At 42.0% G+C, this 15,311-nt stretch overlaps 1 protein-coding gene across 1 annotated transcript; it reads left to right on the top strand.

Moving 5' to 3' along the window:
- Positions 1-969: 969 nt before the first annotated feature.
- On the top strand, positions 970-12,192 carry acvr1l (activin A receptor, type 1 like). The gene is made up of 7 exons (XM_080750115.1): positions 970-1,178; positions 1,450-1,549; positions 2,075-2,221; positions 3,551-3,826; positions 4,803-5,000; positions 6,616-6,746; positions 9,664-12,192. The coding sequence occupies exons 1-7, from the start codon at positions 1,002-1,004 to the stop codon at positions 9,793-9,795; spliced, it is 1,161 nt and encodes a 386-aa protein (XP_080606241.1). The 5' UTR covers positions 970-1,001; the 3' UTR covers positions 9,796-12,192.
- The last annotated feature ends 3,119 nt before the right edge of the window (positions 12,193-15,311 follow it).

The following is a 15,311-nucleotide window of genomic DNA, read 5'->3' as shown; positions in this document are numbered from 1 at the left end:
AGTCCAACTCGTAGCGACTGGCAAGACTACACTAGGCTACTCGAGCATTTTAATATAGATTGGGGAAACAAACAGGGGAAACGGAAGAAAGCGATGCCGCTTATTCTGCTTATGGTTTCCATCTACGGATCAAACGGCCACAGAACGGTAAACGAACACCAGTGAGGCGAGGTTAGCGAGCAAGCTCAGGCTGGCACCCAGGCTAGTGTATCACAACGTGGAGGTTTGGTGACAGTCTGCCTCGCTCTCCCTCCCCACCGGTCTCCACTCTCTGACCGCGTCCACGGGTGTCTCATATTGACGACGAGTAGCATACTTTGTGTTGTTTTATTGTCAATCATGACAAAATCATTGCACACGACGGCGACGCTGCCATTAACAAGCAGCTTTCGTTTTCAAGCATGCAGGAGGTAAACAAATCAAGTTGGCACGCACCCCTATGGTGCGCGCACACGATCAGACCGGCAGCGTAGTGTTTCTCAACCAGTAGACCGCGGACCTGACTAGCGCATTCATACATGCATGGACTTAAACAGACATGCAGTCTGACACAGACAGACACACCATTCCTCTCCCATTTGGAAACATTAATTTTTTTATTATTAAAACATTAAAACATTTTTGGGGAAAAAAGTTTAAAAGAAAAGACTCAACTCAACTCACATTTTTTGAGTCGAGATTAGCATGATTCGGTAATCGAGTGGATTATTTTTTTCTTCACATCCCTAGCTTCTACTATGTGAAAATGTGCAACACATACAGTAGACTATATAAGAATTATTGCTGTCGAGAGAAACATTCTTGGGTGTGTGCAGTGTGTGTGTATACTTATTACTCTGCACAAGTCGGCTGTCAGTCTTTCTCTTTCTAGGTCTTATTTCCCTGAATTGTTGCTTTTAAGCCACTCTTTTGATTATCCTCTGAAAACATTTATCTTACTTCGTTGCTCTCTCTTCTGCCCCACAGCCCCAGAAGGTGAGCCAGTGCGGTATCGCGTGGAGATGTTGGCTCTCTTTGTGCTTGGTCCTGTGGTGGTTCTGGCTCTGCTGTCTGTAGTGTCCATTCTAGCATGCAGGAGGCTCCACCATGGCCGCCTGCAGAGGTTGCAGGAGTTTGACACCGAGCAGGGAGCCATAGATGGTCTCATCACCTCCAATGTAGGAGACAGCACTTTAGCGGTAAGAAAAAACAGAGGTACCAGGTACAGTTTGTATTGATTCAGATACAAAGAGGATTGCAATAAGTCTGAGTCTCAGCAGTGGTAGAGTAAATATGAGTTACTCTAAAGATATGGGTCAGTGTGACATGTTCCTTATTTTTACAGTTGATTTATGGATGTTTGTCAACTGATGTGCAACTGGCAAAGCTCACGTTTTACAGCGTAGTGAAGGATAAAGACTTGCAAATATACAGTATGTTCAGAGTGGCATTCCTTTTCTCTGTCCTCAGGACCTGTTGGACCACTCATGCACGTCAGGCAGTGGTTCTGGTCTTCCCTTTCTTGTCCAAAGAACAGTGGCCAGACAGATCAGTCTGGTGGAGTGTGTAGGTAGGTTTAACATCTAGTCCAGACCTGTGTTTAAAAAATCTCATCTGTGTGAAGTCAGCGGTGCTCACTTTGCACGGTATTCACTCATATACTGCCACTTGACAAGTTATAGCCTATGGCCAGGCTGCCTTTTTTTGGACACTGGATGGCGCTGTTTGCTGGCCTATGGGTCACCAATTATTTAAGATAAAAAGTAATTGAAGAACGGTTGCCTAAATCAGATGTTTTTATCATTTACCATGCAAGCCCTTTTCTAAAATCTTCAGTGTTGCGACTGATGCCTGCCTGATGTATACTTGGTTGTTCATCATTGTGTCACCGAAAATAGCCAATCTACAACCTCACAAAGCACTGTACTGTGTCACATTGTGAGCTTGTAGATCGGATATGTTTGGTGCATGACAGTGCGCAACTAAGTATAAATCAGTATTCATACATATGGATCAGCTACCATACGTCTTATTTCCTTTCTTGTTCTTATTTCCTTTCTTGTTCTATGTATCTTCTTTCATCTCTCTCTTCTAGGCAAAGGGAGGTATGGAGAGGTATGGCGGGGCCAGTGGCAAGGGGAGAATGTGGCTGTTAAAATCTTCTCATCGCGAGACGAGAAGTCCTGGTTCAGGGAGACCGAGATCTACAACACAGTGCTGCTCAGACATGAAAACATACTGGGTTAGTAATACATAATGGGTCGGGTGACTAAGGAACAGTTTTTTAACAACCCAAGACTGAAAAGATGTGACTCTGGGGGTATTAGTTTGCATAAACTACATAAAATACTGTTTCAGCTATCTGACCTTAAACAGTTCTACTGCCATATTTATTATTTATTTATTTGTGCTGGTGCCATAGGTGCCGAGTCTGTGGGGTATGAAGGGCTGCAGCACCCTGCGAGATCATGCCGAAATTAACACTTACGGCTTTATTTGAGGAGAAAACACCAGTCCCCCACATTCCTGTGGGGGGGCTGGTGTGGGGGCTGTGGGATAGATTGGTCATTGTCAGGGCTGCGGAGACTGAAAAGCTATCTGCGATCCACAATGGGACAAGCAAGACTAAACCATCTTACTCTGCTGAACTGTCACATGGAGGAGGCACTGAAACTTGACATGAATGTCATAGCCAACCGGCTTCATATCCCTTACATCTGTAAGGAGTAGCACCTTGCTCACTAAGAATAAGAAATAAATAACCTTTTTTGGTTTGGTTTTGCTGCAAGCACTTGTATGCTTTGTTCACTATACATAGGCCTAATAGGCTGTTGCAATAGCGTGGTCATGGTTACACTCGATATGGCTTCAGCACCCCGCGGCATGGACAAAACCCGGCGCCTCTGGCTGGTGCCATCAAAAAGTAGCTTACCTTTGCGATGTTATAGAAAATTATCTATGGAGTATTTCCAAACCAAATCTTTTTCAATGGACACATATATCTTGCCAAACTGACGGCAGGGGGAAGCCTTGTGCAATGAATGAATGTGAAATGGCACTCTCAACTTTCCGTAGTTCAGAGCGTAGAAATGCATTTTCTAGATCTGGTCCACAGAATACAGCCAGGAAGTGAATTGACCGTTTACGTGTGGTGGAAATTTGAGAGCAGCGTTACGGGAGATGTTTTTACTGTACACACCCGCGCGACCCCTCATCAGCTTACAGTGATCAAACAAGGTAAAAGAACGAGCGTTCCTATTGGCGACGCGCCACGGTCAGAATTGGGACGAGCGTTAACGTTCGAAGCAGTAAAAGAGTTAATATCAGATGTTGGAAAATACCAGAGGACTAAACCGTGTCGATTCTCGCTTTTACAAGTCGGACTCAACCCACTCTCCTTTTTGTCTTTTATGCAGAAGGAGATAGGGGCTGTTAAAGGGGTTTTGCTGGATAAGAAACTATCCGCTATGCAAGGATATCCATCATTTGCTGGTCCATTAATAATCTAGTTTCCCTCCTTGCCTTCCCCTCCTTCCTTCCATTGGCCCCACTTCTTCCTCCTTGCTCACAGGCTTCATGGCTTCTGACATGACTTCTCGCAACTCCAGCACCCAGCTGTGGCTCATCACTCATTACCATGACAACGGCTCATTGTACGACTACCTGCAGCGCGTTGCCGTGGAGACATCAGAGGGCCTGGCGATGGCGGCATCAGTAGCCTGCGGCCTGGTGCACCTGCACACAGAGATCTTTGGCACAGAAGGGAAACCGGCCATCGCACACCGCGACCTAAAGAGCAAGAACATACTTGTCACTAAAGAGCTGCGCTGCTGCATCGCTGATTTGGGTCAGTCATAAGTTATCTACTGTGCCTGTTTCATTTAGGTTTGGCTTTCTGATGTCTGTCCCTAGTTATGGGATGGTACTGAATTGTACCTTTTTACGGCCATACCCTCTAATGTATGCCTGCCAATGCCATTTATACCTTTTATAAAATGGTGCGTACGGTATTTGTGACATTAACTCATTGCATGCCAGGCCCGATAGTCCCGAGATTATTTCAATGTCTTTCCCTGCCAGGCCCGATAGTCCCGAGAATTTCCGCCATTTTGAAGAAAAAAAAAATTCTGACCCCAAAAAATGTAGTAGGCATGATAGAAATCGCGGAATTGCATGTTTAACCCCCATAGCAACCCCATCTATCAAACATGGCAGCCATCTTTGTTTACATTTTAGGAAAACATAATGGCTTCTATCTCATGAATGCCTGAACGGATTTCCATTCGGATTTTTTTGTTTGAAAGCTGTGAGCAATGTGGACACACGTGGTGCATTATCTAGGCATGGGTGTGCATGATCCGTGCACTATGAATTACATGGAAGTCTATGGAGACCAGAGGCACCGTAGAGTACGAAGGTATGTTAAAATGGCGGGGAATGTGTTAAACTATAAATTAGGGCTGGGCGATATTAGGAAAACCTTTGATATTCGATAACGTTGTTGAATACCTCAATATTGATATTACGCCAACGTTTCAGCAACACCGCAAACAAATTATTAGCTATAACTATGAACAGAAATAACCAGGAATTGATAAGTAAACATAAAAGTCAAATATATTTACTTCAAATAAAGCCTAATTCTTAAATGATGGCGTTGAAACATAGGGCTTTACTGAAAATTATTATTAAATGAATGCCTCAAATGACAAAAAACCCTTATCAATCACATCCCTACCTAGCACGCAATTATTTACTGGATTGTCCAATCAAAATGTCAATGACTTTGTTCCTACACTGACAGCCTGTTTGCCTCCAAACAGGTCTAGCTGTAACTCACTCCCAGGCAGATAACCTACTGGATGTGGGCAACAACCCCAAGGTGGGTACCAAGCGCTACATGGCCCCTGAGGTGCTGGACGAGACCATTCAGACAGATTGCTTCGATGCCTACAAGAGAGTGGACATCTGGGCCTTTGGGCTGGTGCTGTGGGAGATAGCACGACGCACATACAGCAATGGTTAGTATATGTGACTCGAACACCTACGTTATTACAATCCGACCAATAACTGAGTGATAATGTCAGGTGCTTTGTCAGAATACCCATTGTGCCTGTCTGTCTGTGCCCATATATGAAGATCTCTGTATCTGTCAGTCTACCTGTGTCCCTTTCATGTCCATTGGGGTTGCCAATACGCGACCCCAACGGCACCTTCCCGCGACCCCACTTTGGGTCACTGAGAACCACTGGCCTAGAGTAACACTAGACACTGAGGCAGTCAACATTTTACGCTGAATAAAATAGCAAATCAGAAATTAATGACAAATCGTCTTTATGCCACTATTGCGGGATCTCTGCATAAGAGGAAGCTACACCCCTTTTTTACTGTGCTTTTTGACTGGTACGTTTATAGATGCTAGATAGATTATAGATACTGTACTTACGGTGGATAGTTTTTATTTTTGACCACTTCCCTTGTTGTTTGGCAAATGTTCTTGGCTATCATGGCAATGTTCATGGCATCTTACCATGCCCTTTTGTAAATCACTCTCGATTACAGAGTCTGTTAAAAGCCTATATTGTAACTGTACCTGGTGGCATTAATGCTTAACTCTCCTGTAACTGGAAAGGTGTGAGGTTGAACCACACAGCAATGTGTCTGTAAGGCCATGTGCCTTACAGGATTGTGGAGGGTAACTTGGATGAACCAAAATACAGTGAGTAAGATATTGAGCAAGGACTGGCACAGACGTCAAGGTTCTTGGTTGGGGATTGGGGAGACTAAACTAGCAGTGGACTGATTAGGGTCATACTTGGATCGGGCCCTTGAGCTCATGCTGTATACGTGGGAACCAGTTTAGAGAGCTCAACTGGCTCCCAGTAGAACCCAGGGTTACCATGGCCAATCTGACCATGGTCCATAAGATCATATATGGCGAGTTCCCCGTATTAACTGCTGAGGTGCTAATGTTACTACTACTAGCACTGCCCTGTTCACATTGGAAATTGCCCACACACAGGGTATAGCTGCTCAAATGCACCGTGATTGACATAACTTGAGGTTGATTTCTTTAATTACATGCGCCGAAATGTGATCCTACTTTATATTCGGACGAAAAAACAGCAGTGTGCAACGACCTTAACCCTGTGATTTTATTGCATATCCAATCAAGAAGCCATGTGTCCATCTGAGTGAGACCTGTAAAGAACGTGCTGGCCCCATGGGCCCTATCTAGCCTCTTAACCCCTAAACTTCTTTGGCATTTTTTTACTATTTTGGGAAAAAAAAAAAAAAAAAAAACTTTTAAAAGAGTGAAGATAGCCAATATGCATTGACACTTTGTGAGCTTGTAGATCGTCTATAAGGGATAGGGTCCCTTATCTTTTTGTGTCAATTATACACTTTAGCGTTAAGTTGCTCCATATCTTTGCTAGACACTGCTTTACAAAGTTGAAATGGTTCAGATTTAGCGCTCCATTGGATCCATGCTTTCCTTCGTGGAAAGTCAGGAACTTTGTGGCAAGTTTTGTTTTGTTTTGCAGACTTCGGTGGACATTACAACTTTGTGTTCCAGTTTCACCTTATTCTTGACTTCCACAATTATGTCTTAATTTCTAACCTCTCGTCTTTCAGGTATTGTAGAAGAGTACAAGCCTCCGTTCTATGATCAGGTGCCAAATGACCCCAGCTTCGAGGACATGAGGAAGGTGGTGTGCGTGGAGCAGCAAAGGCCTTTTATCCCTAACCGCTGGTTCTCTGATCCTGTAAGTAGCAATGGCACATGTTTCAGTTTTTATGTCACTCATGGTTTAAGGGCCCATTTACACTGGCAGCCAAATCCAGCCTGAATCGGATCTGTGCCACATCCAGGGTGGAATCCGATTTGTTTAAATAAGTCTAAACACAAACATGCAATCAGATTTTTTACAAATGATTGCACACATTGTCCTGGTCCTGGAAAGTGTTGTTTGACTATGGGGATATGATTTTGTTAAACAGACTGCTGGTTTGGTGTAGTGCGCTGCTTTGTTTTCTTTTACTCCTCCTTCTCCTCCTTGCCTTGAGCTCGCTTGGAAATCAAAAGGCAGCGCCGTTGCGCGCGATGATTTTGTCAAGATTGACGATAAAACACATCACAAAGAATGCGCATCCCTTGTTGTCAAAATCAGTGTTTTCAAATCAAATTAATGCGAGACACCCGGTCAGAGAGCAGTGGCAGACTTTACTGTGAAGCAAGCTCTGGTCTAACGCTATGGACCAGAACTAACCGTGAAACGAAACTTCGCTGAACTTGTGCTGCACGCACAGAAAAGATGATTTGACAGCCAACTCCAAGATGATGATGATTTTCCGCAAGGTGTTTCTCCAACCAGAATACACTGTGCCCTGTCGCGAAACAACAGCGCGACGAGAAGAGAGAGTACGCTGCTGAGGTAACCGGAACAATCGCCCCAAAACACACTCGCCCCCCAGTGTTTTATGGGTAGGAATACATGAAGGATTTGATCCCGGTGGCGGGGGCGATCATGTTTTGGGACGAGTAGTGCATTTTGCACCCTCATCTCAATAGCGCAGCAAAAAAAGGTTGGGGTAAAAAAAAATATATAATACAAAAAAATTAAAAACCGTTAATTAACCGGTTAATGCTGACGGCTAACCGGTTACTAAATTAACCGTTAGTGACATCCTTAGTCTGAACGCAGTAACCTGATCAAACCACCCAGGTCACATATCACACTGTCCAAAACATCACTTGAGTCATGACCTACTTGAGCCTATGTCGTTACCACGGTAACAAAAGCAGATATGTTGACACAGGGCAGCTTTGGTTTTAATGTTGTTTAAATCATTCTGAACACAGATCTGGTCACTTGCAACACGCTGTCAGGCATCGGAGCCTATGGTGATGCGCCTGGACCGGTAGGCCAGCGGGCACCCCAAGAGCAAGACGCTCATTTTTGTCGCTATAGATAACTGTCCGATATGTCCTGTCCTATAATGCTGTATAAGTGTACATTCACATGCAGGCACTCCAAGCTGAAAAGACGGCTTCATTGCTATATAATTTATCTTATCCAAAATATATCCACCCTGTATTTCTAGATTATGATCAACATTAAAATAAAAATAGATTCTACTCTGGCATAGGAGATCATGTGCTTGAGACAAGTTATTAGACTGTCCTGTTCTCATTGCAAAATTGATTGTTTTTTGTTCTGTCTGCAATTAGTATATGATATATATGATATAGTACTTTATTGTCAGTTCACACTGAAATGTGTCTTGCGACACAGCCATGTATGCAACAACACATATACAAACAATTGACACAAAAGAACAAAAACAGGATTACATACATAAGGATAATACAGACAATAGCCATGTCCACCACCTAGCCTACCCCTGGCCAAACTCATGATTAAGCCTTACTGATGGCAAAGGACCTTTTTAATCTGACCTTATTGTATGCTGGAACACCGTATCTCCTTCCTGAAGGCAGCAACCTATATTCTCTATGCAACACATGGCTACTGTTAGAGGTAATATTTCTTGCCAACCTTAGAATGCTGTTATCATACATGGTCGTATATAGCCTCTGAAGCGGTTGTCCAACTATCTTTGAACAAATGTTCAGCTGTTGCAGCAGTTGTGACTTTAGGGCTGCAGACAAGCATCCATACCAGGTGTTACTACAGTACTGAAGAACACTCAATAACAGAAGTGAAAAACAGAAGAAAAATCTGTCTACTAGCGCCAAATTATCTTAAACTGTGAAGGAAGTAGATTCTTTGCTTTGTTTTCTTACAAACTCATTCAATCTGATTTCCATGACAAAAGATGGTCTATTAATACTCTGAGGTATGTATATGTTACAGTCAGTTTGGGTAACTCAGTGAGATTGTGGTAAGAGCGCTCGTTTTGTAGTTCACCACACACCAATCACCACCAGATGGCGACAACAGCCAGTCAGCCATTCACTAGTGCAGGCGCTGACGTCACTCGTTTGCGACTCTCTTTCGTTTATTTACTAGCCCAGCTCGGCTGTGTTTAGCCATTAGCTTACTATGCCTTACTCTAACCCTAACCTTAACCTCAGTAAAACTATGCCTAACCCTAACCATAACCTCCGTGGGGTGAGGCTATCATTCCTGCCGACGCCACGTTGTTGTTGCTCAAAGCGACCACTTGTTCCACCCCGCGCCGCACGACGAGCGCTCCGTTTCTCGATCTAACAGTTTCTCTATCTAACCGTGACATATACAAACATACTTGGTTGATCTGTTCACCATGAATAGTAATGGGATATCTGTGTGTATCTTGTGGTGCACCAAAAACAATCTCTTCTGTCTTTTGTTTTGTTTGTTAATGATGAGAATAAAAATTAGAACTGTATCATCAGAGTACTTGAATGTATTGGTCTGGTTTGTCAGTATGACATTCAGACAGACATTCCTCTGTACGACAGCTGTCAGTATAAAGGGTAAAAAGTATAGGACTATTAGTTAGTATTTCCCATAAATTCCCAGACAAATCTATCTAAATGTGGGTTCAGATGGACCTCGTCTCTGGTCATTTTAAGGTGAAATATTCCCCCTGTAACACTTGAGTTTCTCCCTACATGCTAAGCTCACTTAGTTTGGTATAATATAATCTGTGTCTGCCCTCCCCTTTCTATCTCAGACATTATCTGCTTTAGTGAAGCTGATGAAGGAGTGTTGGTACCAGAACCCTTCAGCCAGGCTGACAGCGCTTCGCATCAAAAAGACACTGGACAAGATCCACAGCTCTCTGGAAAAGGGCAAGGAGTCCTGAAAGGGAAAGAAGGGATTGAGGGAGTTTAGAGGCAGTTTCCGGGTAACAGGACTTCGCCACAGAGATGAAAAAGAGAGAATGTTAGACGAAGGAGAAGGGGCAATAGGTGGGTCGGACTGATAGAAGATAAGTGGAAAGAATGCTGTTCCTTCCTCTCTCTCTCATTCTCTCTTTAGTCTTCATCCTTTTTTGGTTGCCCTCAACATTTTCCCTCCGCTTTTGACTTGACATGTACACAGAAGTTTGGAACTGTACTTTTCTGAAGAAGCCAGAAGTTTATGGGACAGGGGAAAAAGAACTTCTGCCACTGTGTCCGCACTGATCTGAGAACTGTTACTGAGTTTGAAGAGACATGGATGGCATGTTATTGTACCACTACATCACTCCAACACTTTCACGCCCTACTGGGACTGCTCTGTGTGAGGCTGTCTAAAGCCCTATGCGTTCTACACCAGAACAACCAACTTCAGAACTACAATATGACATAATTCGATCAGGTTTGGGTGGGCGGGATCAGAACTAATGTTCTGTGTCTCCCGAGATGGTGTGACTAACTGTACTAGTTCGGCTACTGTGACTGGTCAGGTTTCTGCATTTAGCCCAGCTTAAAGTTCACAGTTGTTTTAGAAAGGACAAAACCTCCACACCCCTGTCCAAAATTCCCCACAGCATGTTGTGGTTGCAATATGCGCAATGTTTCTCGGTTCGGGGGAGCTCGAACCAACCTATATGAACCAAACTTATTTAGGTTGTTCTGGTGTTGTATGCATCTTTACACTTTCACACACTCTCTCTCACACACACACACACACACACACACACACACACACACACACACACACACACACACACACACACACACACACACAGTGTCCTGCCTGTTTGTTGTTTGAGCCTCAAACCATGGCATGCTGTTTTTGGATGTTCTGCTCAGAGACAATCACGTGTTCTGTTCATTTAGCTTTACTAGAACAAGCCAACTCTCAGCACATAAAATGTAGACACACAGACACACACAACACAAAATGTTGAGTTGTAAAGGAACAGAGCCAATAGAATCAAATGAACATTGTTTGTAAAAAAAAAAGTGATATTTATGTATTAACTCACTATTGCATTTACCACGCTACTGATGATATGTAAGAAAGATATAGGATGGTGTGTGAAACTTGACTGTAGACATACAGTACGTACATACAGTAGGCATTTACTATACAATGTACTCTGTACCTATATTATTTGAGCTATTAGGAAACACTACTTTGGAAAAATAGAAAGGGGGAGGGAAGGGTAATTCACCTACTTTATGAGCTGTATCAGAAGAAAGCATTACTGTATGTAAACAGGGAAAATAAATATTACCATTTGGAATCCTCCCTCTGGATGTCGGTCCTGGGATAGGTGGATGTACCAGCTAATAGGAGATAAGACTTTTTAACTGTATTATAATGGAATAAGAATATATAACGTGTACAGATGTATGTATTTGGTAGTTTTAACCTTAAGATCCTCTCTTCCACTGTGGATGACCAGTGTTTGTCATCTACTAGGAAAGGAGGAAGGAGTCAAGGAAAGACTGTTTTGGGGTCAGACTGAGTATTTTATAAGTTCTTCTTGGTGTGTATAGACTTGTTTTTTACAGTATGAGAGCTGGGTCTCTTGTCTGCTCCTCTCATCTCCCATCATGTCATGCTGTATGAGTTGCCCAAAAAAATGATTGAAATCCTGTTTTGTTCAGGAAAGAAAAAAAAGGACAATATCTATTCTAGACCATGTGTCTTTAACGGGGGGTCTGGGACCCCTACAGGGGGGCCCCAAAATGTTTGTGTGATAGGATATTTATTTTTTACATTAACCACTTGAAACCTAGCATCCCTATTCTGAGGAGAACTTTGGCTAAAAATAGCAGATCTACAAGCTCATAACGCCTCATGCTGTGAGGCTTTTGGGTGTAGTGGGGGGGGGGAAAAGAGCAGACCAAGTATTGAGAGAGAGGTTAAGCGTGTCGCAGGTTCGAATCTCTCTCCCCATTTCCTGTCAGTTTACTGTCCTATCAATAAAGGCATAAAAGCCCCAAAACAAAAAAAGAAAGGTCAAGTTTACTAAGTATTTTTGATGGTTCAAGTGGTTAAATGAAAATATACATGAATCCAACATAGATGGCTGTCAACGTCTACGACGCTATCTGAAATCTATGAAAGGTTTATGAAACAGTTTTATATAATATGTAGTAGGGGCTCCCTGCTTCATCTCTCAGCTAAGGTGTCCTTGTCCTGAAAAATGTTGAATACGCCTGATCTAGACATTACTGGTGCATTTCTTCACAAGAGATGTTTTTTGTTTAAAAACAAATGTATTGTCTTTTTTATATGTAATAAAACATTTACTGCACTGTTACTTGTACCATGATTATTTAATTGATCTGATTGTAATGAGATGCATATCATTTGAAGATGTTGGCGCCTAATAGAAAAGGACACTTAAGTTGAAACACATTACAATACATTTAGTTTTGATTTTGACATTTTTAACGACACAAAGTCATATGAATAAACTCGGTATCATGTCACATGAGAAGATATTTTACTTGATTTCAGTTCAGTTCAGTTTATTTTCAGTTCTTTGGGCATTATACAAGTTATTGAAAAAAAATAGAAAAATATAATCAACAGTATAAATATGCATACGAAAATGTCTGTACATACATTTCACAGTATTTGTCCAAGTCCCTGAAAAAGGGGTAGAGAGAAGCCACAAGGCTTGTCGGGCCCTACCCCTGGTAATGTTTTTACATTTGTTTATTTTTTTATGACACTTCTTTTTCTTTTTCTTTTTTCTTCTTTTTTGTCACAATGAAATAAAAAGTAGACAACAATTATGATAACAATAGTGATAATAGTGGCAATAATCCATCCATACAGTATATGCTATATATTTAGTTTTGTTATATTATAAAAATGATATATGACCTAGATTATTATCACCATTATCACCACCATATAATAACATAATAATAATATTTGATAATGATTGATTTATTGATTACTTTATTTGCAGTTTGATTCGGAAAAGCACAAGACGGTACAGTTGAGATACAAGGTCCACTAGTATAACCCAAGAAAGTAATATAGCTTGTTTACATTGTTTTTTTTTTTTTTACAGGGGCCAGTTTGAAGTTCCAGCCACCTGTATGGTGTTCTTTCAATTACAGGGTGTTTTAAAGGAGCGTAGGAATTGACACTCCTTTAAGGCTGTTGGTAGAGCATTCCACATTTGTGTGGCATAGCAGGAGAATGAACTTGACCCTTTTGTTAGAGCCGTATCTGGGTTGAACGTGATTAGTGGATCTGCCTCATGTCACAGATGGTGGTACAGTGGTTAAGATGCATAACTTCAAAACTGAGGTCTCAGAAAATCTCTATGCTGAGAACCTGATCATCAGACCATTACAACATCTCTCAGTCTCGGTCACTCCCAGCTTATGTTTCTCGTATTGTTGAAGCGGTCTTTTGTATTTTAGCCTTCAGTTAGGTAAAGTTGAAAAGCAGTGATTTTAATATGGAATCTCTGTGCTGAGGGTATGATAGTTAGATCACTACACTACACTACACCGTCATTCAGTCTCTTGCTGCAAATGTCTCTTAGTACTGTAGAAGCGTTCTTTTGTATGTTAGCCAAGTTGAATTACTCCAGCATTTAAAGCTGCATTATGCAACTTTACTGTTCCATCACACATTTGTCTTTTAATGCTTTTGAGTTGTTGTAGTTTGTAACTTAGTCTAGCATTTGGTTCAACTACCCATCCGCAATGGCAATTTTGGCTATCAGATGGAAAACTAGAAGCAGTGCTCTTCCGAGCACAGGTCTACGCCAGGTCATGTAGGTTATTGTATTGTGGCCTACTCGTGGTGCTATAATAGGCCAATGTGAAAAGGTTATTCGGCCTGGTTCTTCTGCCCTTCACTGCAATCGGATATACTGATCAGTAAATAAAGTTTCAGGTGGGTTAAATGTCATCATCAGACCAAAATTAACCCTTCAACTTATTGTTTGTGTAAAGGGGGTTCCAGACGGTACTCGGTCACCGCCTCCTAGTAATTCATTTTCAATGGGAGGCGGGTGGCTATTTTGGCCGCGCAACAAAGTTTTGGGGCGGAGATGCGAGCGGGCGCTGTCCTGTGAAATCCACCGCGAGCGTGCTTGTTTGTGCATGCGTACGCGGGCGGTGAGAGATTGATTGTTGTGTTCATCTTTGTGAAATACCGTGCAGCGTTTACTCACTGAGCAAGTGTGTTTGTGTCTCACCGCGGTGGGCCACTGCTGATCCAAGCAGCAGCCCCGACGGCAACCGCGTACCGTGTGTAACCCCCTTTTATGAGACTGGCTATCCACAGGCTCTGTAGCAAATTGTAGCAATTATGTTGAATTTTAGGCCTTATGTCAATTGTTCAAACATAATCAAATCATGTATACCAAGACCACTAAACTAAGCATACATTTATTATTTTATTGTTACATTTAGGGAAGTACCAATTTAACTATGAGGTGGCCAGAGTTCTCAAGTGGTAATTCATCACCCTTTAATGGGCACATTTTCAGACAGATAGAGACACACGCGCACACACACACACACACACACACACACACACACACACACACACACACACACACACACACACACATTTTGTATTGTGCCACGGATCAACTAATAAACAGCACACCAGTGACACCACATGATGGCTCAAACCCAGATGTACCTAGCCAGAGCAATACTGGGGAGTTCAAAAAATATATAATTGAGTTTAAGCTACTGTAGCTATGTTGCATTATAGACATCTGTATCAATGAACATTCACTTCTGTCTTGTGTCCAAAAACAATCGATCCTACCGCTTGCAGTAATATCTTGTGTTTAAACTACAGGTTGGAACTTTATTTATTTTACTGTTGCAATCATTGTAAGTTGTCACCTAAATGCCTAAACGTAGTTAGATGTTCAGAATTGCTTTAAAGCAACTAATGCAAAATAATTGTCCTTGTTATTAATGTTCATAAAGAAGAAAAAATAAACATTGAACAAGTGCAGATGTTCAGTCTCCCATATTTTGTTATGATGCTGCTTCTGGCAATGCTGTGGAAAGCTATCACAGACTAGCCTAGATTTATTTGATTGATTGCTTTGAGAGAGTTGCTGATGTTCTCAAATACAGACTGAGTGGCCTTTGGGCATAACAATAGCATAAGTGAATTATCAAACAAAACCGTTCTGTTCGTATTGAGATCCATAGTCAGTTTGCCAAGATAGTTATCATGGACATTTATAATTTCCATTGTTGTAAAGTCTTCTTCTTTACCAGAATGTCATTGCATTCTGTTACAGTGTCCTGTGAATGTCTAATTCAAGCTATTCTCTGTGCTCAGCAAGTGGATTAATAGTAGTTTTACTTATCTGTGGATGTCAAATTAATGGTTTGGATTTATTGACTTGGTTTGTCCTGTAGAGGCGTGTGTGTGTGT

Source organism: Nannobrachium achirus (genome assembly GCF_963921795.1).
Source record: "Nannobrachium achirus genome assembly, chromosome: 20".
In the NCBI taxonomy this organism is placed as follows: Eukaryota; Metazoa; Chordata; class Actinopteri; order Myctophiformes; family Myctophidae; genus Nannobrachium; species Nannobrachium achirus.
The sequence above is the reverse complement of the archived record's forward strand: the minus strand, read 5'-3'. Positions and strand labels throughout refer to the sequence as shown.